The following is a 25,130-nucleotide window of genomic DNA, read 5'->3' on the forward strand; positions in this document are numbered from 1 at the left end:
ACATCGGCGTGACCCAAGATGGACGAACATGTTCGATGCATGTAGCCAGAAAGAGATCTCCTGACCTGACACAAGCTAATGTGAGAAGGGGTATGGACAAACTAACTGACATGTCGGATTTTGGTATTTCCTAGGTTGTGCTAGAAGAAGAAGAAGGGGTTTCTGAGCAGGTATTGCTATTCTATTGTGCGAGAATAAGGTTGCCTTTGTGCCCTACTTTCTATTATGACTCTTGATGCAGGGAAGCGAAAGGCAATATTGCCATTAAAGTTGTACAAGCCATTAAAAGTGAGAAGGGGTAGTTACACTGGTGCAATCCCGGGAACCCCTGTTTCTGTCTACTGATCCCATTTGTGATTTCTGAGTAACCGTACTCAACACTGGCGATGAATTGATACGCTGGTGCCGGCTGTAGTCTTGCCGCCCCGAAGCTCGCTCTGGAGGCTGCAACTACCCATACCCTGCTCACCGGGTTGGGGATACTGTGTACGAGAAAGGGGAAATTGACAAGTAATATGCTTACTATGATTGCAGATCTCTCCATCTCGAAGTCTCTGCCTATTTCGGTTTCACAAAACGGGCAGGTGGTCTAAGCTGGCCTCTCACTCGGCCAAGAAATGAGCACGACGGTTGAAATGACAGAAACTGGTAAATACCAATTCTTCGAAGTAAGTATCAATTCTATTCGATAGCCATAGCCAATTGGGATCAGGTCCACTGGCAGTGATACCCATCCCAAGTCATAGCAGTCACGGCCATGACAATATAAAAATGAGGCTCATTGGATCTTTACACGCGAGGGTGTCACGTTGACCAGTAAGAGTTAGGGGGATTTGTGTGTACCACGTCAAATATCAAACGCTAGGCGCTAGTTGGGCCTCAGTCCTAAAGGCAATAGATGCCTTCCTGGGATTACGAGTTTTAATAGGTGACGGATCTCACCGAGATCTCTGAAAGTGCAAGGACGACGTCACGAGCCCGAGGGCCTCAATATGGTTAGATATCGTGAGTGAGGCTTTTACTTAAGGCCAAGAGCACTCTTGTATCTGAGTAGATTAATAAGTCTTTCATAAACCGAAATTACATAATCATTGACAGGATGAGACTGTTTAAGCATTTATTCCTTCACTGACAGATACATCGGAAACTCGAGCATTAACTCGCATAAACTGGTGGTACTTTGCGACTTTCTTTCCAATCAAAGTAAGCCCAGTTACAGCCAGAGTGTGCATACATAAGATAAGCCATAAGACATGCCCATGCTTCTTGTTGACAACGAAGCAAGTTCAATGAGTCGAAGACGGCGGCATCCAATAAAAAAGAGGAGAGGAAAAAAGCGATACTACAAAAAACTGAATACTGAGCCGACTGACAGTAACTCTCGTCATACTACGCCACATATCACGGTGGTTGAGCCACAGCAGCTCTTAACCGAGAATGAAGTATCTGTTGATCTAGAAAACCTCGGTGAGGACAACATCGCTCATTGCTTCATGACAAAGGATGATACCGACCCTAAGCTTGTGGGAAAATCCAAGCCAGTCGTCTCTTTCTGTCATCCAGATACACTTTCGGAACTTCAATCCAACAGTCCAAGGCTCTCACTAGAAAAGGTCTGTCTGATCGACGATAGGACGTGTCAGGGCCTAACCTCGAAGGCGATTGGTGTTTGCGAGCCTCTCAATGTTTATGAGATGTTCGAAAAGCTGAAGAGAAAGGTCAGTAACATTTGATGAAATCAATCCTTATGTTTGTGTTTAGAGGTCTTTTGCGAGGCTGTATCGGTCATGGTTGACGGCCACTCTTTTATCCTCAAGACCTTGAGCACACTGTCCATGGCTTTATCGAGATATAATAATATCATTGAAACTGACCTTGAAGATAGAGGTTCTTTATCAAAGAGCCCAGCATCCATCGGAGATTAATGTAAGAGAGTATAAAGATCGAATCCAGCATCTCTTGACTGATAGAATGCCAGCTTTATCACCGACTTGAATGGCCACTCATTGTCGGCCTTGATGGCCACAGTACCTCCAAGTCATGTCGATGCACTTATCGCCTTTTTCCACGCACACATAACCCTGCATCCTCACCTAGGGATCTTTGTTCGGGTAAGAAACCTTATCCTATGACTGGATTAAGCCCAACTCACCAACCCTGATGGTAGTCTTCTGGATATCCAACTACTACGCACTCTTTCAGTTTGCCTTTCTATTCTTGGAGATTTACCAGAAAGTCAAAGCTTGGTCCTCGACACCGAAAAGACAGGAATCAGTTGAGAAACATCTTAGACATGAGCTTCCTTCAAGACAAGACCATACCGCAGGGCCAAGAAACCGACTATCTGTGCGAATCACAAGTCTCAGTCTTGATTACTGCTATCAATTCGAAGATCTGGACAGGATACTGCTTCGTCGATACGTATCATGAGCTCGCAGAGAAGAGGCAAACTGTCGAAAGTTACTGTAAAAACGAGCTCGATCCTGATCAATTACAGAAAGATCCTTGTGTTGATCATGAATCCGAAAACCCGATACTGGATCCGGGGGAGTATTTTCTGACCTCGCTGGATTGTCAACTAAAGGTCTTCAAGAATGAATGGATGGAAACAAATCGCATGTTCACAGAGAGGGTACAAGAATATGTATGGGCATCTCATACTCCTCAAAGGCTGGCTTTAACTGATATACCATATTCTCAGATTGACCAATTCCCATACGAAGCCCAAAATCTACCTGAGAGATCTTCTCGAGCTAGGCAAGAACCTCTAAAATGGCTCCGTCAGACGAGACGTATTCTCACAGCCCTAATACTATGCCTGGACTTGACCATCAGCTGTTGGGACAATTACCCCTTTCAAGGGCAATTCCAAACAGAATATGCACAACGGTGTCTCACGTCTATCCAACAGAGCTTCGTCGAGTCAAAGAATTGCTTAAAAAAGTTGGAAGGCATTCGAACGCTGTGTGACGAGCACAAAGAAGCAGTATGAGCACACCAAATCCCCTTTACAGAACAGTGCTAACGCTTTAGTCCAGCTAAGTCTATATGGCATTGATGCGCAGAACCATATTTCTCAACTTCAAACTAAAGCAGCCGAGAATGCGCAGACTATAAGCTACTTTCTTCTATATGTAAATCAAACCAATATACCTACGTCTATAGAACTGACCTTCAACTCTAGGTTCTCTCCCCCGCTACAATCGCAGCTACAATGCTATCCATGCAAGAGAAAGCAATTCCTACCATGCTGGGACCTACCAAAGTGTCTTTTTTCATACTGACACCTGTGTTGACGCTGGCTGTGTATGCATTGTCATGGACGATTCGCTCTTGGGAGAAAATCCAGCGATTCTTCAATCACATGAAACCGCAGGGTGTGTATCAGCCGGAGACCATAGAGCTTGAAGAGATCGTATGAGACTGGATGGATCTAGGGAGAAATGAAATACAAAGTGACTATCTAAGGCTATATGTGCATAAAATGGAGAGCTTATGAAGATGACAATAATGAAGAGGAGACCGACCTGGGTCTTTACTCTTGCTTCTCTATGTTACTATCTCTTTTACGACTATCTCCTTCTACAGTCCTGCCCAACAAATCCGGACGCGTCCACTGGAGCTGTAACTCATTCGTCTTCCATCCCCACAGATCCTTCTCCACGTCCTCGACGATTTGGAAACCAGCTTTGTTGTAAAGAAACAGCGAAGTCTCCTGCGTCCTCGACGTGTAAAGTGAAACCCGATCAAAACCTTGCTCCTGCACAAACTCCATAGCCGCATTCAGTAACTTTTTGCCCACACCGAGACCTCGGGCTCTCTCATCCACTATGAAGCCACGTATCTGTGCCGTACCAGGTTGTTTCATGTTCTCGGCGTCAACCAGGATGGTGCCCACAATCTTCTGCGTGAACGCGGCGGGATCGTCTGTCTCTTGGACTGCTGCAAAGACTTGATTCCGAGGGTTGGTCTCGAGTCTCTGGATAAGGTCGGCCCAAGCAGCGGCGACCGAGGTCTCGAAGGCGAGGCCCCATGAGTTTACGGGATGATAGTGGGTTATGTGCATCTCGAGACATCGGGCCAGTAAACCTGGGCGATATCCTGGTTCGATGCTTATGCTCCTCGCCGAGTTTGTCATGTTGGCGGCAAGACATGCATCAAGATAGTAAGAACTTTGCAATCCAGGTTTGGAATCAGAGATATTTAGGGAAGGTCAGTGTAGAATTCGTAAAGATACGGAAAACACCGCAATATTCTTGGCCTCGCAGTTGTTGAAGCTGACAGTCAACTGCGGGGTACAATTTCCATGCGTGAGATTACCAATCATGTCTTTGTCTACTATCAACATCTCCATCACGAAGGATCACTGTCGTCGGAATAAACTGAGACGTTAATTTAGACAGAGATATCCCGACGCTGTGGTTGGACAGTTAGCGCAAACCGTGGGTGCTCAGAAGATTATGTTTGAACACGAGCAACTTTGCTTGCCATGATGCGACGGAATAGAATCCTTGTAGTTATAAGAGCAACCAACTATTAGCCCCTGAGTGGTTTGTAAAGTTTGGTAATAGTAAGCGAGTCTCTTCAAGACACTCATGCTGTGTGATGCTTGCTATTAAGCTCTTACCCGTGAGTGGTAGCCGAAGAGTTAAAATAATGACCGAGCAAGTCCTGAGCACAAATTGTCGATCTTCTGCTTGTTTCTTTTTGCGCATGCTGCCGAGTCTGTGAATCCATTGGTCCCCTCGGATGAAGGTAACATTTGATATTAGCCTTACAGAAAGCTAAGATCGTCTTTTAACAGTTGCATTCGGAACATAATGGACAGCCACATCCCGATGTATCTTAACAAGAGACCATTAATTTTCCGTCTAGGGTACCATCTCGGCGCATTGTCGGGTTACGGCGTAGTCTCTGAAGGGTTCCCCACGAGATTGAAACCATTCCAAACAACTGGTATTGGGAACGACATCCTTGGCCAGATCGATAAAGTGTAAATGAGCGGTGCCACAAGAATACATGATGAGTTCATGTGCGTCAGACTGGCTAGCCAGGGGAGAGTATGGTTGGGCCATTGAACAACGGATTGAATCCTTCTGAATGCCGGGGGACCGTTGTAGAAACCCGGACCCCTGCAGAAGCACAGGTTGAAACCGGACAGGCTTGTCCATCGTATCCATTTTCATACGTTAGACCGAGAAATTCTCCATAGGAAGCATGCAGTGGAAGATTGGCCCGAGAGACGTTGTTGGTTTGTTACATGCGTTTGCAAGAAAGGTCATGTTGGTTCGTGTTTCGACCTGCCAGATGAATGTGCAATCTATCATCGATCGTGTGGAGCAGTAAACCTGCTAGAATGTACGAAAGCGAATATTCCCGGCCATACTCTTCGGCTTTAAGGCCATTTAGGCGGAAGTTCAAGATGAAACAATTGTAACACTCACGGTGACGAGGCAGTGGAATCAGAGACAGCAAGGATGTGTGCTTGAAATGCCATTCTATTTTCAGTTGGCAGCCTATATATGCAAATGCTTGCTGTAAAGTCATCGACTCTTATGATTTATGTTATGTCATCCACTGGCTAACTATTCCCCCTTTGTCTGTATTTAGATGATGAGCTTGGTAAGGAGCTTACCCTGGTTGACACCAGAGAAGAGCTTCATCCAAGTCTCGGGCTGCTGCTCAATGCGAGCCTCAATAACAGTCTCAGCATTCTCAAGCTTGATACGGCCATCAGCAGTAGCGCCGATGAGCTCACCGAGAATAGCGGGGACCTTGTCCATGTAGTCGAGCATGATAAAGCCGCGGATGTTGATACGCGAAGAGATAAGCTCAAACCAGTTCTTAAGAGCCATGGGCTCATCAGAGTTATAGACGCTAACGGAGCCGCAGACGGCGATGTGGCCGTGGCGCTTAACGCGGGTCAGCATAGCGTCGAGGACGAAGCCACCGACGTTGTCAAAGTAAACATCGACCTCGTCGGGGGTAACGGCCTTGAGGTCCTCAAGGAAGGTAGGGCTCTTGTAGTTGATGCACTCGTGGGCACCGATGCTCTTAACCCACTCACACTTCTCATCAGAACCGGCAATACCAATGACTCGCTTGGCCTTGAGGATCTTGGAAGCGATCTGAACAGCCATGGAGCCAGTGGCACCAGCGGCGGCAGAGATAACAATGGTGTGCTCAGGCTTGGCCTCACCGGCGTAGTAAAGACCAGTGTAGGCGGCAAGACCAGAAGCGCCAAAGGCGCCGAGGAAGTGGGTGGTGGAGAGACCATTGGGGAGGGGAGCAAGAGGCTGGGAGTTCTCAGCCTCAAGGATAGCATACTCGCTCCAGATTCCGAGGTGGAAATCCATGCAGAGATCGCCGACCTTGAACTTGTCGGATCGGGACTCGACGACCTCGGCGATGATGCCGGATCGCATAGGCGAGCCTACGGGGACGGTAGGAACATAGAAGCGCTCAGGGGCGACAGTGCTATGCATAAAGTTCCTCAGACCAGTATCGTTGGAAAAGTACTGGATCTTGACGAGGATCTGACCATCCTGAAGCTCGGGAAGAGTGACGGTCTGCAGCTTCCAGGTAGCGTCAGGGCCAGAGAGGACAGGCTCCCCTGTGGGCTTGTTGGCCAGGACCCATTGCTTGGTAGAGTAGGAGGATGACATGATTGATGTGATTTTGGGTTTGGTAGGAATGTTTTAGTTGCAATAAAAAAAGATAATGTTTCGCAAAAAGCTGGGAAGCGAGTCTTGCGAGGCGAATATGGTTGGTTGTCGAAGGGGGGGAGGGAACTAAACTAGGAAGAACTTTTTACTTTTTTCCCAGTTAGGATGAACCTCGTTAGCGAATCCTTTATACATAAAAAAGACGAGCTTGCCGTGGTTAAAATGTAAAATTAATAATTAATTCTAGCGACGTTGCCCACTTGGAGACTAGCCTTTGCCGTGGTCTGTTCCCGTTGGCCTGTGCTGGGCATAATAAACGGTCCCTGACCCCCGTGCCCCCATCTCCGACGAGTGTTTGAAGTCAGGGTTCAGGGATTTCCCTGGGAGAATGAGGTCCAGTTGGTTGCGTGGTGCCCAGGTTCCTCTTTGACCGCGACCAACAAAGCAACAGAACATTGGTGACATCCCTAACAAATGGGCGGGAGTATTTTGTAAAGAGACCGCCAACCTGGTCAGCCAAGCCTGTCGATTGCTACAGTGTCCGTACCGTAGCAATGGAAGGTTTGCAGGAAGTGAAGGAAGCACGTCAGACGTTAGTCAGATCCGATCCGATGCTGGCGATGGCTTTTCGATATTTCCGAAACTCAATTCCCTTTTTCCACAACTGCCACTACTGGCCCTACTGGCCCTACCATCTCTTTGCTGAAGATTGGCCGTTTCACTACTCTCAGCCGTTAAAGGACTAACTCGCACAACACGAGCTTATTTTACAGTCCGGCTTGCCCGTCATCTCTTTAGCGTGAGCGTTCATGAGTCGTTCAGCGAGTCCGGTCGGCCAACTTTGCTTTTTCGTATGGGATCGACAAAGGTTTCTAGGGGACTCAGCGCCCTGAAGATTGGAGTTCCAGTGAAACACGACCTGTTTTTAGTGAGCCGTCCATCGTTGAATGGCTCTGGTACGGTGGGTTGGGTTGCTGTTGTCCGGCGCTAGGCTCGTAGTCTAGTCTAATCCTTGGTGCTTGTCCCAAAGGGTTAGGTCCTCGTTAGTTATCAACGGACTCCGCCTGAGCCTACGAACTCGTTCCTGATGACCTACCAGCCCGCAACTGGAATCCTTCTGTTATCAAACCATGTGGGCTCTTATGGATACTCGTGAGCATGTTTCTATCACCAAGTGGTCATGGTACATCATGCCGTGTCTAATAGCGGCATGACGGACACCAAGAATGTCTTACCTTTGCTTCAAACTCGCCTTGAAAGGCCACTCGATTAATTTTAGTCGCCCAAAACTTGAGCCGTTCGGGAAGACCGCCATCATTTTTAGACGTCTTTTCTCTTCTCTCCGCAATGTCTGTTCTCAAAGATGGCCATTCTAGCTTCAGCATTGTTTCGTTCCAGGACAATCTAACTTGTCAAATCTGCATTGTGCACCTAAGCTGATTCAAGAGTAGCCATCATCAGTTGTTTGGGTCTCCCCGTATGATTTCGTGCCACTAGTCAGGTCCAGCACCTTGACCTTGGTAAACTTCTCCATTTCCAATGTTATGCTGCAGTTGCCGTGTCTTACCGAGTGAACAAAGTTCCAGCTCATCTCGAGGCACGAAACCAACAGCGTCTCTCTGGTAGTGGAGTAGATAGTTGATGAGACCTTTTGCTTTTTCGGTACCAAGCACCAGGCACAGGCAGAGTTTGTTCCTGATTCACAAAGCGAAATAACCCTTGACCTCTGTTGATTCACGTGAATCGCGCGTGGCAACTCTCCATCTGCGTCGTATCTGGTGCCACTCAAACGGCGTCTCACCATGGCCAAGATGTATCCACTGCGGACCCGGCCTGCTTACCCTGCCCGGGAAACCCTTGCTAGGTATTCCACCCGCGCCCGCGGATGCTCCAAGCCCGGCAGGTTCTCAAGGGCTCTAACGACCAACGAGGAAGTGGCAACGAAATTGCGGCCAAGATGCGTAGTCGTACGTCTTCCAAGTTCTGATCCAAGCTTAGTTGGGACTAAATGGCCGTTTACACAGCACCAAGACCAAGACTAATGCAGGTTCCTGCTCTAGGTCCCTTCCCCTACCCATCATATGTATTCTGCAATACAGGGCTATGGCGTCCGTTCGCTCTGGGGGGGTAAGCAAAGCCAAGAGGCTAGAAGGGGGGAGCCGAAGCCCATATGATCGACAGGACATTTTTCTGCTTCGTTCCGAACGCCATCTTTCCTTCTTTTACCACCCTATGAATAATATAAGGTAACAATGGGGAACCTCTGAATTTTCCAATCTCTTGATATCCGTTTGATGTGAATTTTCCCCATACCCGGCGCCTCTTTGTTTCGTTCTGGGTTTGTTTGGTCTGCGCATTTCTGTTCAACAGTCACATCCTTTTCTGCCCATCATGTCGGCGGTGCAGATGGGTCCCGTGGACTCTTCAGTCCAGGTTCCTATGCCAATATTGGGCTTCGTCAAAGCTGAACTCGCCGTCAACTGTTTCATTGTGCTTTTGGTCCTCGCTGTTGTCGGATTGCGAGTTGTTGGGCGACTGGCCGGACCTGGTCTTGGATGGGATGATGGTTTTGTCATCTTCGCAACGGTATGTGACCAAACTTCAATCGATGGCTGTGTGTAATGATCACTGACAATAATGTAGCCGCTTGGTGTAGCAATGCTTTGCTGTCAAGGACTCTTCGCGCCTGCTGGGAACGGATACCCACTACCAGAATATCCCGAACTCGTCGCAAACGTTCCATTCATCCTCAAGTTGACATTCTGCATGCAAGTGATCTATGTCACCCTCCTCGCCGCCGTCAAAGCAAGCATGCTTTCCTTCTTCATCCGCGTCTTTCCTACTCCCTTTATGCAAAAAGCTTCCAAGGTCGCCCTCGGTTTTGTTGCCATGTGGCTCATCGCCTTCCTCGGATCCTGCATATTCCTGTGTATCCCAGTTCAGAACCAATGGGAGAACCCAGGGATGTGCCAAGGAGCATACATGCCAATGATTCAGTCGTTGATTACTACCAACGCTGTCGGAGATTTGATCATCATGGCTCTTCCCATGCATAGTGTTTGGGGCTTGAAGACAAGACGTGCTGAGAAGATCGGTATCACCTCTTGCTTCGCTCTCGGTCTTGCGTAAGTTGCTTTCTTCGTAATGTCTTTCGTATTAAGTGCTAACTGAACCAGGTGTGTTGTATGCGCCGTATTCCGACTTATCTACATCTCTACCGTCGATCTCAACACCAACATTACAGGCACCATGCCCACCACCGTCTTCCTCTTCATCCTCGAGCCCAACCTGGCTATCCTCTGTGTCAGCATTCCCATGCTGCGACCTTTTTACGCCAAATACAAGAAGCGAATGGGCGGATCCCGACTCGACGAATACTCCAACTCGAGGAGCACCGGATTTCGAGACATGAGCCGAACAGGTGCTAGCAGTGCTGCCGCCCCCGAAGCCGTTCGGGACCCCAATCTATCAACCTGGGAGATGGACGACTACCGTCCGCAAGATAAGATCCAGCATGGATACAGTGTCTCGGGATTCCCCGATGAGTCAGGATCAGAGAAGAACCTGACTGTCGGTTCATCTGAGGCTCCCAAGGGCGAGATCAGCGTCGAGACTAAGTGGACGGTGACGCACTCTACCCGCAAATAGGGAGAGAATTGTATTGGAGTATAATGATACCATTTAGCATTTTAGTCTACTTAGCCGAGGCCTTACCTCAAACCATTTTAAAATAATATCTTCTATAGTCAATCCTATAAAAATTACCTATTAGACACAGAATCAGACCCTGACAGCGATGCAACTGACTGACTGACTTGAACAACTAAAGCGACACAACACATCCGATACGTATTACGCATCAAGTATAGCTCTATTAGAGCTTCAGTGCCACCATCTATCGTAAGTCGCTATCACGATGGATGCAGATCTAGTCATGTCCAAGCATCGTAGGCGCAGCCACCATGTCAGAAAAACGCCATTTCCGCATCCCTGAGCCTCGTGGTATAAGTCATTAGAGTAAACGCCCCTCCCATCATCATCTGCATCCACTGATCTCCTGCAGTGATGAGAGTCATGTCGATCCGGAATCCTGCGCGCCTCATTTTTGTTTTGTAAATATGATATATCACAAAAGAAAAGCAAAATTAATCTACCCAATCCCCATTTTCTACACTGCCCATTAGTCATTCCTGGGCATCAAGTGATGATCAGCTGGGTGCGGAATAGGCGCTATTATTTACTTATTTCAGCCGCACCCACGCACGCGGTATTTGCTTCTTGCTCCCCGCCGGCTGTCTAGTACGACGCTCCCGCGTGGCGTGTTGTATCCGCTCGGCTGCTCAAGCGAGCAGACGATACGGCCCAGAAGTCTCAGCTGAGTCAAGGCTCGAATGATGGATGAGTTTTGACGACCAGAAAGGTGGCACCCAAAGTGGGCAAAATAATAATAATGGGTAGTCATCGGCCTATTTTATTGAAGCGTATATCCGTAAATCGTGAGTGTCATTCCCAACTTTAGTAACCCCGTCGCAACATATTAAAAACTCCGTCCCTGGAGTCTTCTAAATGAGCTTCACTAAGACCCAGCTTTGTTAGTTCGATCTTGCCTTCATTTCTTGCCCCGTGGCCCGGAACGCATCTCCCCCTAAACAATATCTATCCGCCGCCAAGGAATAGTATCTCGGTAAAATATCCGTCGTCTTTAGCTTCCCCTGATCCATGTATTGATAGTGCGCGGCCAATGCATTACCCTGTATTACAACAGCTGGATAAGTTGTTAGTCATGCTGCAATTCAGCCGGATGGATTTGCTCAGGGGTACTTACGGCGTCGAAGCTTCTTGGGGAGCTCAAGCACAATCATATCCTCATCGCCTTTTTCTTTTGGCCAGTTCTCAGGGTCTGTATCGAGGATGTCGTCGCTATAGATACACATGAAGTTGATGCGGATGCGGTCATCATACATGACCCAAGGCTTCTCAAACTTGTACAGATCCAGTTGGTTCTTCTCGATATTCTCAAACAGGGACATGTGCATCTGTGAAGCGATGGCCCAGTTCTTGTAACTGTCACCCCAAATGTCGTACTTGAGCTCAGCAGCAGGTGTTTGGTACAAAACACCATCGTCAGGCACTCTGAGCCATCTGTGATTTTCCCATGGAGGGGGCTCCTTGTTGAGCTCCCACTTGAACTTCTTTGGTCCCTCCCAAGCAGGGTGTCCCGATGGCTTCCAGTAATCACCCTCGCTTGTGATGTTAATATCCAGTGGCTCGAATCGTTCGGGGAAGTACGGGTGTATGGCACCCATTCGCATGTGGAAGAAGCCTAAAGGGGGGTTGTTGATGATGTTACCCGAAACGACAAAGTCATTTGGGTTTTGGATCTTGCGTGTGACCATGTTGGGGATAGCGTCGTCGTCAATCCATACCTGAGAGACAAAGATTAGCATTAAGCGAAACAAGACATTCGGTGTTGCGACGTACAACATCGTCATCAATCTTGACGTAGTACTTTCCACGGTCCAGCAATTTCCAGATATGCTTATAAGTATATGTCGCCACCATCTCGTCAGGGTGAATCTTCTTGTAGCGTGGGTTAGAAGCCATGAGTTCTTCGAGGTATCGCAAGTCGTCATTCTTGTCAGTGTTGACGACCCATAGTACTTCGTCCAGCCATCCTCCGTTGTCAACCATGTTGCGCTCAATGTAGCACTTCATGGTCTCAACTCGGCTCCGACGGCCGTAGAAGACCAAGGCGCTGACTGTAACATTCTCCGGCTTGGTAGGTGATGTTTGTCTCAAGGATGGACTTGTGGCTTCTTGGGTGTAGGTGAAAGCTGGTAAGTTGTAGGTATAGGTGAGGAAGCTGATTATGTAGAACAAGAAACAGAGCGTTATAATGAGGCGAATTTGTTTCTTGCCCTCTTGAAGTCGTCCGAGGAGTGTCATTGTGAACCGCAAAGAGCGAGAATGGGGTGCAATTCGAGGACAACTTTGGTACTCGCGCGTTCTTAATACCTGATGATAGGAATGTCAGTGTATTGGTTCCACATTGATCTGGTCTCGAGCTGCGCAACACAATCAAGTGGTATTTGTCAACCGTGCATACTCACATTTGTCTGACCCAACAGCACAATGAATCAAACCTGACAAGACAAAAGGCTTCCTGGTGTGACAAGGCCGGGGTTTGGCATGTTCTTAAAGTCTGGGTCGGTATTCGGCTCAGGTCTAGAAGGCCACGCATGCTGGCTGGCGATAACGGAGGCTTGAGCATTTACATCCGCTATGGCTAGAACTGAACGCCTCTGATTTAAGCTTCTCGTTACGTCCGCTTTAACGAGACACTAACAAGTATTCGACTTGAGAGGTTCTAGGTAGCTGAAGCTCGCGTTTCCCATTTTGCGACATGTTCCTTCCATCTTGATCCTATCATGAAAGAATAAGTCAAGTGTATTGTTACTTCTATCCACAAAGACAACGACACATTGCGATTTTTCACGAAACTCAAAACTTCGTACAAATTACCCAGTGACCGGTTCTTTTGAGTTGATATCCAGATTCAGCTCAAAGCCAACCTGAAAGCTCTGGAATGCAGTCAAACGCTATTGCGCCACGTAATGGTAGCATAAAGTTAAGCAAGAGTCTGGTTCCGCGCAGACTAACGCCACTCGCGTGAGTGTCAGAAAAGGCAGGCCACGTTCTCCCCAGACCTGGAAATCGAAAGGCTTTGATAGGCGAGTTTATCTGCTGAGTGCCAAGCCACGTTACAAAACGGGTTGATGAAGCTTGATCGACACAACGAGATGCTGTGCTTAGATCTGATAGGTTGAAGGGCATACCGAAAGAGGCAAACGGCTTTTCCGTCTTGCAGCGAGCTGGAACCTGGTAAACCAAGGATCTAGATAGATACAGATAGGAATCTCAGCTACGTACTTGCATCCAGCAACAATGCCGGTTTGGCAAGCTGCAGATCGAGGGGAAAAGCCGATATGAGACTCCAGCAACCGCGTGACCCCATCAAATGTCGGATTGGCGATTATTTAATTTTAGAGAAATGACAGGAAGCATTGAGCTTGTTATGATATATAGTGTTGTTTCCCCAGTCCTCTCAATTGTTTGTTAAATTGCACGAGTCTACCCTGTGGTACATCCCATGTTGCACGTAAAGGCCCTAGTAAATTAGCTAGTACGCACAAAAAGAAACGCACGATAAGGATTCACTGTGGATGTGTTGTTCAGATAGGAACAATATATCCACCATGAGCAAACAAAAAGATGAACTCGGTCAAAGTTCGAGGTTATCAGTCGACGCAGGCCTGATTCGAACAGACGCCTCCGAGGAGAATAGATTTCTAGTCTATCGCATTAGACCACTCTGCCACTGCGCCTTGATGCTGATGAATTGATAGAGAACGGTGTAGCTCAGAAGGCTATATTTTTTATCCGACAGGACTGTCTTGAATGCTGACCCGCTGATTTTTCCACTTTGGCTGCCTAATGTGAGGACTCCAATTGCCGATTGCTGACAGTCGCACATTAAATACCACAAAGTCCTGTATCACATCCGCAGCGACTAGACTCGTAGTACAGACTTTGTCATCGGACCCTCGTTCATCGATCGCTCACTTGCTTCTCTCCTCTCACCATAACGTGTCAGAAAAGGACCTCATATCAACATGTCAACTCGTGACGTCACAGAAGAGCTCTCCGGTCTGCAACTATCCTCGTCGGACTCTGCCATAGCCTGGCATCGGTTAGAAACCCAGGTCCAGGATGTCAAACTCACAGGGAGAATCATCATTGTCGGCGACGTACACGGCCACCTTCCTGAGTTGAAGAACTTATTACAAAAAGTCTCCTACGACAAGAAGAATGGCGATCAGCTCATTTTCGTCGGCGACTTGATCAACAAAGGCCCCGATAGCCCTGGCGTTGTACAGCTAGCGATGGATTATGATGCTCTTGCGATACGAGGGAATAACGAAGACCGCGTACTCGCTGCCTACAGCGCAATCAAGCGAGGCCAAGACTCAAAGCTCATCGAAAAATGGAAGCAATTAGCTCTGGAGGCGGAAGAGAGCCAGAAAGTTGAGAAGAGCGATGCTGAGCAATCGAGTACTACTGCGTCCAAAGATGAGCTCAGATCGGTATCTCGAGAAGACCTAAAACCTTACATGGCTGCAAGCGACTTTACGACTGCAGCTAACCTTTCCAAAGAGCAAATCACATGGTTGGCTTCTCGGCCGCTGATCCTACGCATAAAGCTGCCAAGGGAAGCTACAAAGTCGCCGTGGAATGCTGGCACTCTCATCGTTGCGCACGGCGGCTTGGTCCCTCATGTTTCTCTCGAGGAACAGGATCCTTGGGCAGTTATGAACATGCGCAGCCTTGTCTACCCTGATGCTGAAGGCAGTGTTTCCGAAACTGTCAAGGCTGATATGATCAAGGGAGCCAAGAGCCGCGTGCGGCGATATGCAGCTTTCCAAGAGGCTTCAGACGAAGAGGTTCAAGCTGATCTGGTCAAGTATGCTGACATTGTCAAGAATGGAGAATGCTTCAGCGGAGAACAGAAGGACGGGGTGATAGGATTGCCTTTGGAATGTCGTGATGCCGATTGGTGGATTGATGCTTGGAACCGATGGCAGAACTCTATTGAGGATCATGAGGAACGAAGTATTGTTGTTTATGGACATGATGCCAGAGTTGGATTGCAGGTCGGCTCTGAAGATGCCCAAGTTTCGAGGTATACCTTTGGTCTTGATTCTGGCTGTGTATACGGAAGAAATTTGACGGCCATGGTTATTGACAAGAATGCGGACGGTGGCTTGTCTCATGAGATAATCCAAGTTGATGCAGTCAAGAAGGCTGAGGACAAGGTAAAGGGTTCAGCTTGAGTATTGATATAAAATAGAGGATCAGTAGGGAAGCCAAAATCATTGTTGGCGGTCGTATCGATTGCTCCTTGGTATCATTATTCCTTCAAATGACCATTGACTTCGCTTTATCATCTATCATCTCTCGGTCATTATAAACGTGGATATCTTCTAGATACATATAATTCAGACCATAAAATAACTGTGATGTATTACGATCTACCTACCTAGTATCGAGTCGGATTAATTCTGAAGTGATACGCATGTAATGCTCCGGTTTTGTTCCGATTTCACGCCCTACATGCAGCGGTGACTGTCTTGTCTTACTAGCACTAACTGCATTGATCGCCAAACTTGATTGCAACCTCCCACCAGCTGACACAGCAAAACCAGAGATATGACTATCAAGAAAAGAAAAGAAAAGACTTGGAGGATGCGATATCCGTGTCATCTAATTTAATGATACATTAATTGCAGTGATGCTGGAGACTACAAACGATATTGACAACGCGACATGCAATTGAAACGAGATTCCTACAGCGTCCAAATACAGACTAGCCTTGATAGTATTGCTGAATCGCGCCCTACAACAGAGACACGAGAATATTAAGTAAAGCTAGAAAGTGTGTTTGAAAGGTAATGTCTGTGCTGTAGTTGTAGCCTTTGACTATAAAACTCGGCGTCCTTGACCACTCTTGTGTCCATCTGTCTTGTCTAACCCTTTGTCATGTCTTCTGTTGGAACTATTGCCTCTGATGACTTCGATATCACTCCGAATCATGCATTGATAGACAGCATCACTGTCATTGGGAAGGCTTATCTCCATCGCCAATTGACGATGTCATTCACTGGTTGTGTTCCCACACCAAGATTCACAGTGTCATCCATCACTCAGCAAGTACGTACATGCTCGCAAAATGAGAGAGGATGATGTCCTCTGGAGGACAGGCAATATGATTGCTAAGGCACTGAAAGTGCCAATCTTATCAGAGCGACGGTTGTCAGAATTTGAGCAATGGATTTCCCCATATCAATCTTCCTTCGGCAAATTGATCGATTCGCCTACCTGATCTCTGGTCGGTGGAATTCCAGACCGTGGTGAGTGGGGGGTTCGTCAGTCTTACTCCGATTCCGGAAAGTCCGCCACACTCGGACTTGTGAGTCTTGAGAAAGGCGTCTTACCCTAATTCCGATCAACTACTCAATAACGACTTGAATCCTTCATGGACACAACTAACCATCTTGATGCCACAGCCTCAAACGTCACTCTTGGATTCGATGGCACAAGACGCGACGACACGGGATCCTTCGGATGATCTTGACGGAGATAGTAAGCCCATCATCAGCTCTGGGTTGAAAGCTTACTGATTCGTAATCAACAGTTTTGACATTCTCAGAACTCGATTTCGCAAGACTGGGACTTGTAAATAAAGAGTCGAATCAGCAATTCTCACCTGACTTCAGCCTTTCAGCTCAGGAATACCCATTTCCGACACATAACGATGTCTTTGCTCCAGAACAAAACTTCTTCACAGACGATTTTCCCCTAGATCTAACGTCAAATACACATAGTGAACTATGGTTTGACCCAGAATTAAGTCTTCAATCATGGCAAACAACTCCGCCAATGCAACCAGACAATGGCCGAGATATCTCACCGCTCAATACAACTCATGGTACCATCGGGACGCCTCCGCTGGCCAGCCCCTCATTTGATCAAGCCTTTGCAGGCCTTTCGCCACTAGAAAGCCAGCACAGCAGCCTCCCACGACGAAGGAGTCAATATTTCAGAAGCCAATTACAAGGTACCCCAAGCGAGCCTGTTTCGATTCCCCGATCAAGCCTCCGGCGCGACAGTAATCGCAACCCCATGCAAAGATGGCAGAATTCGCCACCTGAAGCCGAGCCAGCCTCGTTATCCGCTATAGCCGACGCCCTCGAGAAAACACCTCTGCGAAAACGCTCGTCAGCTGGAAGTTTGGGCAGTAGAAGGGTTGCAAGCCGTGCAGGATCTATCGCTAGTTTTGGGAGCGTAACAAGTTGCTCAACTGCTTCTGTTGGATCGCCACATTCCACTGCACGACGGGGAAGAGTCACCAAATCGAAACGTGTGTCTGCTAACAAGAGCAAGGCAAGCGAGAAGAGACGATTTCCCTGCACATTTTGCTGCGATAGTTTCAAGAGCAAGTACGATTGGGCACGTCATGAGAGATCGCTTCATTTAGATCTGCAAGGATGGCGATGCACGCCCTTCGGAGGGACGGTCATATCCCCAGATACAGGAAGAAGTCATTGTGCATATTGCAGTCAACTCGATCCAAGTCCAGACCATCTCGAAACTCACAACCACGCCGGCTGTCAGAACGATGACAAGCCACATATTTTTCGTCGCAAAGATCACCTCGTTCAACATCTACGACTAGTCCATCACGTCAAGACGCTACCCATCATCGATGCATGGAAAGTCGAAGGGCCGCCGATAAAATCGAGATGCGGGATCTGCGATATTCGAATGGAGACTTGGCAAGAACGGGTAGAACATCTGGCCAAACATTTCCGCAGGGGTGATACGATGGAAGCCTGGAAGGGCGAGCACGATTTCGAGCCGCATGTCAGTGCAAGAGTGACGAATGCTCTGGCACCGTATATAATTGCAGCGGAAGAAAGAGCCCCGGTGCCTTTTTCTGCTACTGATCCGAGCTCGAGGGATCATTTCCATCAGATTGTGAAGAATGCTGGAGCTGAAGTTGAAGCAGCGAAACAACCTGACGGGGAACTGCCGGTCTCCCCAGAGATATCTCCTCTACCCGAACAGCCTGTTGCCGCAGATATCAGCTCCATGTCTTTTCCGGAATTTCTGGTACATCATTTGGGACGCTATGCACAACAACAGATGAGTCTCGGTATTATGCCGACAGATGAGATGTTTCAGACAGAGGCGAGGAAGCTTGTTTATAATACTATGGATCCGTGGGACCAAACGTTGGCAGACAACAAGGATTGGCTTTCTTGTTTTCGAAATTCTTATCTTGGCGGTTCTTCTAGTGGATAGGAATATCTTGGAATATCTTGGGTCGAGATTGGTAGAATGAAAATGGTATGCGGGCTATGGCAATGGCTTCTGTACCGATATTTATTGGCGCTATATACACCAAGGCAAGTTGAGAATTTAATTCAATACAACTCACTGTAATATATTCATGAACATGTGTTTGTTAAACTTCATTGCATATATGACTCAACATTGTGATAGGTCGTGGGTCACTTTCCTCTAGGTTGTGACGGTGATGATGATAGATATCATCAAGAGATATCTCAATATCTCCAAAGAAGACCGGTATAGCCCTTCCGTGATCGGGGCAGCCGATGGCTTGTTCGATGGCTTGTATACGTTCCATCTTGTGGTTGTTGTTTGGCGGCTGTTGTGATGACTTGTGATGTGTTGATGTTGGTGGAAGGAAGAGGAAAAAACCGGATGGAAGCAAGTGAACAGCGCATTTTATGCCTATCTGAACCTTATGTTAGGGCAGGGCAAGGAAAAAAAAACCACAAAAAAACAGGTCTTGTGAGGGCATTGGAGTCATAATGCTCAAAAGTATGATTTATGATGGAAACCTTATCTTCAGGTGATAGGTCGTGGTCTGTGTCTCACTCTGCGGGCCTCGGTTTGTAGATTGTGGCAAACCCATCATTCGGCACAATGTCACCAGCTGACAAGCTCTGAGAAAATAGGCAATTGAGACGAAGTGTAGAACCTCTTTATCGACTACGTTTAGTGGCTTATGGTTTCCAAGATAAATCCATGATTCTTCATCTCTGAACGGAAGCCAACCCGAGGAGTGTCAACGTCAGCACATCGGATCCGAGAGACCTGACTCGGAGGGTATTCAAGCCGAGAAGACAACTCAAATTTTCCTAAGAATAGCCCCAGTCAAACACACCTTATTTCCAAAGTGGTAACTCCGCTAGACCCATCGTCTCCATCACGGACGTTAAAAAGGTAACCCGAAGCGAACGTTTCCACAATAAAATTGTGATCACACCGACTGAGGAAGAGATTGTGCAGGCCAGAAAGATAAGCTTAAATATAAAATATGAGTCGTAGTAGCACATTGTAGAGAATCGATGTTGTAAACAAGTATCGATCATAAACTCGGTGATGATGAAGATTCCTCTGTACGCCACCGCCGGTGTTGCGACATCTTGTGTTGCGTTCCTCTTCGGGTATGTGCACCGTCCTTATCATGAAGATATATAATGGGTTCTAATAATTCGACGTTAATCAGAATGGACACTGGGAGCATTGGTCCCATCACCACCATGTCCTCTTTCAAAAACACCTTTGGTGATTTCTCTGCCACAATCCACGGTGTCATTGTTTCAACAATTCTCATCCCCGGAGCGTTGACAGCCCTGGTCGCTGGTGCTCTGGCGCATCGTTTCGGACATGTAAGACTCATCGCCATAGGCTCTATCATCTTTGGCATTGGTGCTGCTATCGAATGTGGTGCGCCTTACCTCGGTGTCTTCATCTTTGGCAGACTTGTCAAGGGCATCGGTGAAGGCCTCTTTTTGAGTAATGTCTATGTCCAAGTCTCAGAAATGTCGCCATCTCGTGTAAGAGGTATCATGACGGCCTTACCCCAGTTCCTTATCACTTCTGGTCTTGTGACTGGTTACTTCACTTGTTATGGGACATCACGATTGGGCGAATCTTCTGTTACTTGGCGTCTACCATTGGCAATCGTTGCTTTTCTCGGAGTCCTTTTCTCTATGGTGGCCTTCATTGTTCCACCTTCTCCAAGATGGCTTCTTTCGAAAGGACGGGTGGAAGAGGCAAGACTTGTATGCAGACAACTCGGGATTGATGAAGTCGAAGAAAAAGAACTCCTCGCTCAAGATTACGATGCTCCTGTGGGTTTAGATGGCGAAACGACGCTCTGGCAAGACATTCAGAATACCTTCAAGGATTTTAGATGCGCGTTCTCAGCACCTTACCGAGCTCGAACAGGCTTTGCATGCTTTCTCATGGGAATGCAACAATTCAGCGGTATTGATGGAGTTCTATACTACGCTCCCATTCTGTTCACACAAGCTGGTCTCAGTGGCGAAAAGGCTTCCTTCCTAGCATCCGGCATTTCGGCTGTTGTGATTCTAGCCGCTACACTCCCCGCAACGATATTCGCGGATAGATGGGGCAGACGCATGCAGAGTATTCTTGGCGGTGTGCTGATTGTTGGTCTGATGGTGATTATGGGCTCGCTTTACGCAGCTGGACAAGTCCACCCTGATCACGGCCCTGGACGATGGGTTGTCATTGTCTGCATCTACCTGTTTGCCATTGCGTTTAGCTTTACATGGGCTATAGGGTTTCGAACATGGGTCGTGGAAAGTATGCCTAGGCGGACGAGGAGCAGCGCCTCGAGTCTCGCGCAGAGCTCAAACTGGGTAAGTAAAAAGTTCGATACCACTATCATGCGAGACTCGTTACTGACGATATTCTTCTCAGACTGCCAATTATATCGTAGCGTTGGTGACCCCAGTGCTGCTCGACAAGTCGTCATTTGGCGCATACTATTTGTTTGCAGGTTGTAGTTTAGCAACTACTGTTATGGTGATTCTGTTCATGGGCGAGACGAAGGGTCACAGCTTGGAAGAAATTGAGAAGAGACATGGGGATACGAAAGAGAAGAGTTTTCCGTTCAATCTGTGAAGGGCAGAGATATAGTAATTAATGAAGAACATGCGACGGTATATCAAATCGACAGAGGTCTCTTGACTGTGCCAGTGACAATCTTGTACTCTCAACCAGCAAGATCATGTGCCAAAAACTTCACTGCCAAGTAATATGGTTACTATGTACACCATACTGGCCAAATTGCCAGGATGATATGGATGCAACGCAGCCGAGAAAAGGGACACAACCAGACTTGTCGTAAGCCAACTTGAGTACATTATCTGAAGTAGTTGGACAATCTTTAACAAGCGGGTTTAGCTCAGTTGGGAGAGCGTCAGACTGAAGCCAAACTTCAATCATTACGATATCTGAAGGTCATGTGTTCGATCCACATAAACCGCATGTTTTTTGTCTTTTTGTCTTTTTGCTGTATCTGTCCAAAACTCACTCACTCACTCATGTCTTTTTATCGGATACAATGTTGTTGTTATAATGCCCCCAGTATTATCAGCGAGTTCATGTTGAGTTGCAGGTAGGTAGCAAGGAAGGATTCGCTGTGCCGCATTGCGCCGCAGAGTCAGCTTATACTGTTGTGATGATTGGAGGGACAACTAAGAGTTACCAGGATCGTTGCACAGCACGTGAGAGACCCGTCCATTCTTCCCGTGAAGAAACTAAACAGATGATTAAAATAACTCGTCGTTGACCGGACTCTTTACGAGGTCAATTGACTCCCTGAGGGTTACACCTCATCTTTCACGTGTACAATTGTTCAACATTCTGGATGCGACAACAAATTGAATCATGACGACCCATCAGGAGATCGTCAGAACCATCACTGACAGCGAATGGGGGATAAAGGTTCTTAAACAACTCGACACACAGCCTGATACGGGCTCAATCTTGAGAGAGACACTCTTTGAGACCTGGTATCTCTTTTCTCATCTGGAAAACAACACGATTACCTCGCGCGCCAAGCCAGTAACATTGATCAATGGGGCGTGTCCTGATCGCGACACCTTCTCGAGCGAGACGAACTGCACACAAATTTGCACCAACCCGGACACTTTGTTCGCCTCATGGAAGACACTATGGCAGTGTCTATCTCTTGCCGTCTTGACAATTGGGAACGCGACATTCTCCAACAGTCTGAAACGACCGCCTGGCGAGTTCGGGGCCTTGTCTCCGAGTGTTCAAATCAACGATGCCCTTTGGGAGTATGGCATCCTCTACGATAGTGATTTCGATGGTAGATCAGTGCTTGATCTTACATACCAATGCGCCTCCGCTAGTTGTCGCGAGATGACCATGGGCGAGTGCTCAATCGGTCAACTTGATTCGGGATTTTTCCAGAGCGAAAAGCTGGAGTGGATCAAAATGTCAAAGGCCCTCGAGTCTTTGTGCTATGGGCTGGAAAGTGATATCAACATTGACATTGCTGGTCCAGGTGTAAGTTGAACGCTTTGTCATAGTTGGGTCAGTACTCACTACAACCAGATCCTTATCACATACATAACTCAAACCGCAATGGCTGTGTTTGCATGGGCCTTCTTCCTGGTTCTTGCAGTCAGCGATTCTATTCAGAATTCAACCTCAATATTGGGCTGTGTCTTTCGTAAAAAGAATATGGACCATCGCTCATCAGTATTGGGGTTTCTTGGACGAACAAACATAGCCCACGCTACCAGCACGTTTCTTGCAGAGCTTCACGAAGCACAGTGTTTCTTCGTCGCCGCGATTGAAATAGCTCTGATCAACGCAAACTCACGACCTGCCATCTTTACGGGCGCGGATAATTGGCAGAGTCTTCTATGGAATCGCGACAGTATCCGGTTTCTCGCTGGAATGGGAGTTTGGCCCATCATCCTTGCTCAGATATCACTCCGTCGAGCACAGCTTGACTCGATGTACTATCTCCTTCTTTCTACAATTGCGGTGATACTCGCCGGTGTGGCAGCGGATACGGCGTCAAAGCCTGATCCTGATAATGTCTACAGAATGTTTGCAGATCTGAACAACCTGGAAGAGTGCGGTGGTAACCCCTCGCTTCGCACATTCTGCGTCGAAGAACGAAGTAGTATGTACTGGTTCGTCTTTCCTGCAGACAGTATATATGCGTTTATTGCACTGCTCGCTATTATATGGTGGATCAAACTCTGGAACGTTATCGTCAGTTCGTCGTGGTTTATCCAGAGGCAAAAGCCACTCTCAAACGAGCAGCATGAAGATTGGGAGCGCTTGAAACGGATCTCTTTTAAATTCTCCCTCGTCTTGATTCATGCAGCGGAAGCTGGGGCCCTTGCTTGCATATGTCTCGGGCTTCTCGGGATTAGGAGACCGTTACTGGACCTGCTCCTCAGAGGAGAGTCGGGTACTTGGAGTGTCGGACAGCTTGTTGCCGTTCTAATTTGGGTGCCTGTTATCTCCAAGTATGCGCATCTAGTCATACGTAAGTTCAGCCTCCCCAACCATGTTTATGAATCTTGTTGTACTGGGCAAATTACTGATATCTTGACAGTTGGTGTTGAAAAGGGTTTCAGGCTCCGATTATCAAGAGCTTTCGAGATTGTCAAGAAACCCAAAACAGGGGCGATGAACAATGATGATTTATGAGCCTATTATAATTTTTAATATAGTACAAATGTCTTCATTAGCCCAAGTGATGGAGTGTTCTGGGAAAGTGAATCGAGATCTTGGCCGATGCAACCACAGGAAGATCAGAGTCATTTACAGGATGTAGGACATTATCACACCTTCATCTTTACAGCACTTCTGGGGTTGCATAGCCTTGACCTATGCAATGGAAAAAGGAAGAACTATCCCACGGACTGGGGATTCTTCACGGCTTGATGTCGATGATGTTAGTGTCGCGCCGATGAGATGAACACGTGACTGTGACATCCATGTCATGATGATCTCATCCAGGCGCGTCTCGAACTCACTTCACTACATGTTCATCTCATCAAGCAAAAGCACCATTGACATTTCATCAAGATCGCGCACACATTGCCCATCAGTTATAAAAGATGAGAACAAGAAATGGAACTGAAACTCATGAGGAGAACGCAACCTCGCCACAGCCTTGCGGTCACAAGAGACAGTCTAGCAACAAAGGCTCATCCGCGTCAGAACCAGAAGCCAAGCAGGCGAAGACGGCGCAGGACTCCAATGCCGAGGCAAAACCGTCAACTACTAATAAATAACCAGAGGAACAGAAGCCAACTCTCACAGAGAAAGACCTCAAGTTTGACTTTGACTATTCTCAGATCCGCGACCCTCGACGCACTCCAGGACGCGTCAAAAGACCACGCTATGAAGAGAGAGAGCTAAGCGAAGAATGGCTCTCAAAATTCCACATTCCCAATCACAAAAGCCCACATACAGATCCCCTTCATACTTTCTACGACCTACACAAATGTCACAAGAAGGGTCCCAACGGGTCTCCCACCTACGACAGCGCAGGCTTCCAACTAGACTACAAGAAGGTGGCGGATTGGATGAAGCCAAGACAATACAGCAAGAAAACCATGATGAACAGTATGGACCGGAGTTTGAAGAGAGGTGTAGAGGAGAAACAGTTAGCGTATGAAACGTTCTTTGTGGACGGCAAAGGACCAGAAGCCGATAGCTTGTCGGTCATGGATCTCATTAAGGATCAAATGTCTAAGGACCTGAATGTTCCATACCATCAGATTGATGCCAAAGAGATTAAGAACTGGGGTGAGAAGGGTTTTGAAAAGGTCAAGGCGGATGAGTGGTGGTCCAAGCCGAACGAGGTTGAGAGGGCTCGTTTTTCAACGATGCATCGCGGCGCAGCTTTGAGAAAGAAGCTGTAGATTACTCGATTTCCATTCTTCATTCTAGATTTTTGTATCATTTTTAAGCAGCTGCCTAAATTGATCAAAGGTATTCAGCCGT

General features: G+C 47.4%; 13 protein-coding genes and 2 non-coding genes across 15 annotated transcripts; 9 read left to right on the forward strand and 6 right to left on the reverse strand.

Moving 5' to 3' along the window:
• Window positions 1–1,253: 1,253 nt before the first annotated feature.
• FGSG_12477 (uncharacterized protein) lies at window positions 1,254–1,824 on the forward strand (the record flags this gene model as incomplete). Its single annotated transcript, XM_011324209.1, has 2 exons — window positions 1,254–1,718; window positions 1,762–1,824. 2 exons carry the CDS (start codon window positions 1,254–1,256, stop codon window positions 1,822–1,824), a joined length of 528 nt encoding a protein of 175 aa, XP_011322511.1.
• Window positions 1,825–2,293: 469 nt separating this feature from the next.
• On the forward strand, window positions 2,294–2,992 carry FGSG_12478 (uncharacterized protein; the record flags this gene model as incomplete). The annotated part of the gene is made up of 1 exon (XM_011324210.1): window positions 2,294–2,992. The coding sequence occupies one exon, from the start codon at window positions 2,294–2,296 to the stop codon at window positions 2,990–2,992; it is 699 nt and encodes a 232-aa protein (XP_011322512.1).
• A 543-nt stretch (window positions 2,993–3,535) lies between these two features.
• FGSG_03239 (uncharacterized protein) lies at window positions 3,536–4,138 on the reverse strand (the record flags this gene model as incomplete). Its single annotated transcript, XM_011324211.1, has 1 exon — window positions 3,536–4,138. One exon carries the CDS (start codon window positions 4,136–4,138, stop codon window positions 3,536–3,538), a length of 603 nt encoding a protein of 200 aa, XP_011322513.1.
• Window positions 4,139–4,871: 733 nt separating this feature from the next.
• Window positions 4,872–5,180, reverse strand: FGSG_12479 (uncharacterized protein; the record flags this gene model as incomplete). Its single annotated transcript, XM_011324212.1, has 1 exon — window positions 4,872–5,180. The coding sequence occupies one exon, from the start codon at window positions 5,178–5,180 to the stop codon at window positions 4,872–4,874; it is 309 nt and encodes a 102-aa protein (XP_011322514.1).
• A 426-nt stretch (window positions 5,181–5,606) lies between these two features.
• FGSG_03238 (uncharacterized protein) lies at window positions 5,607–6,665 on the reverse strand (the record flags this gene model as incomplete). Its single annotated transcript, XM_011324213.1, has 1 exon — window positions 5,607–6,665. One exon carries the CDS (start codon window positions 6,663–6,665, stop codon window positions 5,607–5,609), a length of 1,059 nt encoding a protein of 352 aa, XP_011322515.1.
• A 1,441-nt stretch (window positions 6,666–8,106) lies between these two features.
• On the reverse strand, window positions 8,107–8,469 carry FGSG_12480 (uncharacterized protein; the record flags this gene model as incomplete). The annotated part of the gene is made up of 1 exon (XM_011324214.1): window positions 8,107–8,469. The coding sequence occupies one exon, from the start codon at window positions 8,467–8,469 to the stop codon at window positions 8,107–8,109; it is 363 nt and encodes a 120-aa protein (XP_011322516.1).
• Window positions 8,470–9,056: 587 nt separating this feature from the next.
• Window positions 9,057–10,438, forward strand: FGSG_03237 (uncharacterized protein; the record flags this gene model as incomplete). The annotated part of the gene is made up of 3 exons (XM_011324215.1): window positions 9,057–9,251; window positions 9,309–9,790; window positions 9,842–10,438. 3 exons carry the CDS (start codon window positions 9,057–9,059, stop codon window positions 10,311–10,313), a joined length of 1,149 nt encoding a protein of 382 aa, XP_011322517.1. The 3' UTR covers window positions 10,314–10,438.
• A 973-nt stretch (window positions 10,439–11,411) lies between these two features.
• On the reverse strand, window positions 11,412–12,611 carry FGSG_03236 (uncharacterized protein; the record flags this gene model as incomplete). Its single annotated transcript, XM_011324216.1, has 3 exons — window positions 11,412–11,416; window positions 11,491–12,091; window positions 12,147–12,611. The coding sequence occupies 3 exons, from the start codon at window positions 12,609–12,611 to the stop codon at window positions 11,412–11,414; spliced, it is 1,071 nt and encodes a 356-aa protein (XP_011322518.1).
• A 1,357-nt stretch (window positions 12,612–13,968) lies between these two features.
• FGSG_20616 lies at window positions 13,969–14,050 on the reverse strand. Its single transcript has one exon. It is a non-coding gene; the product is annotated as a tRNA-Ser (tRNA).
• Window positions 14,051–14,338: 288 nt separating this feature from the next.
• On the forward strand, window positions 14,339–15,556 carry FGSG_03235 (uncharacterized protein; the record flags this gene model as incomplete). The annotated part of the gene is made up of 1 exon (XM_011324217.1): window positions 14,339–15,556. The coding sequence occupies one exon, from the start codon at window positions 14,339–14,341 to the stop codon at window positions 15,554–15,556; it is 1,218 nt and encodes a 405-aa protein (XP_011322519.1).
• Window positions 15,557–16,262: 706 nt separating this feature from the next.
• FGSG_03234 (uncharacterized protein) lies at window positions 16,263–18,587 on the forward strand (the record flags this gene model as incomplete). The annotated part of the gene is made up of 4 exons (XM_011324218.1): window positions 16,263–16,433; window positions 16,790–16,865; window positions 16,918–17,643; window positions 17,932–18,587. 4 exons carry the CDS (start codon window positions 16,263–16,265, stop codon window positions 18,585–18,587), a joined length of 1,629 nt encoding a protein of 542 aa, XP_011322520.1.
• Window positions 18,588–19,694: 1,107 nt separating this feature from the next.
• FGSG_03233 (uncharacterized protein) lies at window positions 19,695–21,248 on the forward strand (the record flags this gene model as incomplete). The annotated part of the gene is made up of 3 exons (XM_011324219.1): window positions 19,695–19,759; window positions 19,822–20,983; window positions 21,045–21,248. 3 exons carry the CDS (start codon window positions 19,695–19,697, stop codon window positions 21,246–21,248), a joined length of 1,431 nt encoding a protein of 476 aa, XP_011322521.1.
• A 272-nt stretch (window positions 21,249–21,520) lies between these two features.
• FGSG_20617 lies at window positions 21,521–21,614 on the forward strand. The gene has a single exon. It is a non-coding gene; the product is annotated as a tRNA-Phe (tRNA).
• A 402-nt stretch (window positions 21,615–22,016) lies between these two features.
• On the forward strand, window positions 22,017–23,825 carry FGSG_12481 (uncharacterized protein; the record flags this gene model as incomplete). Its single annotated transcript, XM_011324220.1, has 3 exons — window positions 22,017–22,661; window positions 22,710–23,661; window positions 23,731–23,825. 3 exons carry the CDS (start codon window positions 22,017–22,019, stop codon window positions 23,823–23,825), a joined length of 1,692 nt encoding a protein of 563 aa, XP_011322522.1.
• Window positions 23,826–24,739: 914 nt separating this feature from the next.
• FGSG_12482 (uncharacterized protein) lies at window positions 24,740–25,048 on the forward strand (the record flags this gene model as incomplete). The annotated part of the gene is made up of 1 exon (XM_011324221.1): window positions 24,740–25,048. The coding sequence occupies one exon, from the start codon at window positions 24,740–24,742 to the stop codon at window positions 25,046–25,048; it is 309 nt and encodes a 102-aa protein (XP_011322523.1).
• Window positions 25,049–25,130: the final 82 nt, after the last annotated feature.

This window comes from Fusarium graminearum, chromosome 2, assembly GCF_000240135.3.
Source record: "Fusarium graminearum PH-1 chromosome 2, whole genome shotgun sequence".
Lineage (NCBI taxonomy): Eukaryota > Fungi > Ascomycota > Sordariomycetes > Hypocreales > Nectriaceae > Fusarium > Fusarium graminearum.